At 39.0% G+C, this 2,930-nt stretch overlaps 1 protein-coding gene across 1 annotated transcript in view; it reads left to right on the top strand.

Moving 5' to 3' along the window:
• Nucleotides 1-383: 383 nt before the first annotated feature.
• Nucleotides 384-2,930, top strand: part of LOC111649135 (protocadherin Fat 1) — an 18,636-nt gene continuing 16,089 nt past the window's right edge. Inside the window, exons 1-3 of the mRNA XM_023398898.2 lie at nt 384-557; nt 1,724-1,795; nt 2,443-2,606. Of these exons, the coding sequence (XP_023254666.1) occupies nt 476-557; nt 1,724-1,795; nt 2,443-2,606 (318 nt within the window). The 5' untranslated portion in view covers nt 384-475. The remainder of the gene's footprint in view (nt 558-1,723; nt 1,796-2,442; nt 2,607-2,930) is intronic.

Here is a 2,930-nt window from a genome sequence, read left to right as displayed (position 1 = left end):
TGACAAAATCAGTTTACTTTTAAATTAGTCCAGTCTTCTAACAGGAAACATCAGTTGTCAAAGAGACAGTAAACGTTTTACTCTGCTCCACGAACATATGATAATCTACAGATGGAAAACACTATAAAAAAATCACATGATAGGTACAAGTGAGGACAAAAATCCACCTCTGAAGTCTAACATACAGATGTGTGGCTGCAGATGCCAAAGATTTATCCTAATCATAAATATTTATTGTTGTGAAGTGAAGATAAAACTTGATTCTTCCGTGTTGTTTCAGAGGAAATGAAACTCCTGGTCCTGCTCTTTGGCACAGTCCTCCATCAGCTAAACCTGTAACACTTTATAACCTGCCATAAAACAGGATTGCTGGGGAGGAGGGTGAGGTAAGCTGTGGGCGCCTCTTAACACCTGTGATTCAGGTGATCAACTCAGTGTCGGTTGTCAGATTCTTGGGAAAACAACCGATTCCAACATGGACCCCGACGGTTTGATTCGGACTTGTCTCCTCCTCGTTGTGTCCATTTGTGTGTGTGTCGTTACCGGAGCTCCAATAGGTGAGTGGAGCCAGAACGGTTGGATTTCCTAGAGTTCAGAAAAACAGACAAAAGTGGCACAGACTGGATTAAGAAAAATGAGGCAGCTGTGTTTTGTCTTGCGGTAATGAAAGGCTCTGGATTAGTCGTCATATTATATTTTCGATTGTGGGAGTCAGTAGAAAGACAGTTTTTTGCTTTCAAATCTGTTATTTCCCTCTGCTAAAAATCAGAGAAATACATTATCGTGAAATGATTCCCGTCATTGAGCCTGATGTCATTTAGATTTGAGCTTTAGTGTTCCAAAGTCCAATGTCAGGTGTTGCAACTGACAAAAGAAAAAAAAAAAGCCTCCAGCAGAATCCTGATTGTATCATTGACTCCTAATCTTGGCAGAATTGAAAGAGTTTAACTGAATTTGAGAGTTTTCTTACTCGGGCTGATAGACTTTGACTGCGGCTTCGATGGAACATACGTCAGACTCCAGATAGGCTGAGTCTAAATTCATCTGTTGCCTGAAGCAGTCAGATTCTTGGGGTTGTGGTTGTGTGTCTCAATAGTCAAGTGCACACAGAGATTTCCATGGTTACTTTAAGATAGCACTGTTGCTAACCGTTAGCAACAATGCTAATGGTCATTGTGGCTGCAGAGACGCCATTTCCTGTAATACGTAAACTCCATTTGCTGGTTATCACACTAATTTTACACCATTTAAAAAAAAAAAAAAAGAATAATATATACAAATATTATATACAATATACAAAACTTCAAATGATATGGAACTTTAAAATAATATAAAATGGAAATAATATGGGGCGTTATGTGGCGTAGTGGTCTAGCAGGCGCCCCATGTGTAGAGGCTGCAGTCGGTCCCGACTCGAGTCCCGCATCGGACGGCCCTTGCTGCATGTCATTCCCCCTCTCTGCCTCCCCATGTCCTGTCTCTCTACTGTCCTGTCAAATAAAGGCATAAAAAGCCCCTAAAAATATTTTTAAAAAATGGAAATAATATAAATACGGCAACCAAACCTTTAAACGCTTGATATATAGGAATGCTCCTGCTCCATGTCCCTGTATGTATCTCCAAACCTGGGCACACGAACGTTCTTCGTGGCTTGATTCCAGTTGTGGTAAATGAGAAGGTTTATTATCTGTCTACTAACTTGCATTTCCTTCTGTTCCTGAAGATACTTCAACCATAAATTGTGATGTAGGCAGTGGTCCTATATCTGTGGGTGCAGTGGATGAAGGATTCACAGGTACGCTGGATACAACATTCTTTTTAGATTCCAGGTTGCAAAAATCAGATTAATTTGAGGTCACTTCACCCAGCAGCTGCGTCGTCCTGCAGCTAAATAGTTTAGAAAATAATGCAAGAGGCATTTTGATTAAATCATACTGGAAAACTGAAATGAATGAAAATTTAACTGAAAGTGATTTCATGGGTAAAGTTTATCAACATACTTTATATAATATAATCTGTTAACTATGGAGGACCAGGGATGTCACAGGAAAAGTGATTAAGCATTTCCTTTATTTCATATTTTAATAGGCATTAAAAATAGGAATTGTAAAAAGAATTTATAAATGAACTATTAATCCATCAATAAATCCGATTTAAAAATTGATTTACAAAAACAGCATAAAACACTCATTTAATAAACCATTTAGAAATACATTAATTTGTTCATGAAAAATACAAGAATTTTAAAAATGGAAATAAATAACTGGATTTCCTTTTCATTTTCCATTTCCTTTTTCCTATTAGCTAATCGATCAGCTGAAGTTAATGTATATCTGATCAGTGAGACATTGTAAAGGAGGAGAGGGTGTTAGTTACATTGGGAGCTGTGAGTCCATCAGTTGTTTATCTTTCCCGTCTCACGATGCTCCCATGATGCTGCAGGGGATGTGGAGGTGGTGAATGGTATCACAGCAGGAAATAATGTCAAGCTGGTGCCTTACGTCTTCCCCGCCCACATGGAGTTTCTGGAGCTGAGCTTCACGCTTGGAGAAACCAGCGCAACGGTCCGCACCAAGAAGGCGCTGGACGCAGACGTACTGGCAGGGGTGAGTAACAACAACTTTGTCGCCTAGGAAATAAGTTTGTTATATTATTTATTTGCTGCAGAACGTGTTTTCCATCAACATAAATGGGAAAGTTAATAAATGTATCTACAAAACATTCATCATGTTTCAATAGTTTATCCACTCCAGCAAAACAGTATCTTCTGATGCCAACTTCAGCATGAATACGATTGTTGTGGTTCTGTGTAAATACTCATCAGGGGAAGTTAAATGTTGAAGAAGTCACCATTGACTTGCAAAACCAGACATATCATGTTTAACTGAAACCCAACATCTCCCCAACGGTAACGTTCCTCTCCAGACATG

Source organism: Seriola lalandi, unplaced genomic scaffold, assembly GCF_002814215.2.
Source record: "Seriola lalandi dorsalis isolate HSWRI2012SDOR001 ecotype SW California unplaced genomic scaffold, Sedor1 jcf7180002050025, whole genome shotgun sequence".
NCBI classification, from domain to species: Eukaryota; Metazoa; Chordata; class Actinopteri; order Carangiformes; family Carangidae; genus Seriola; species Seriola lalandi.
This window is presented reverse-complemented; position numbering and strand designations above follow the sequence as displayed.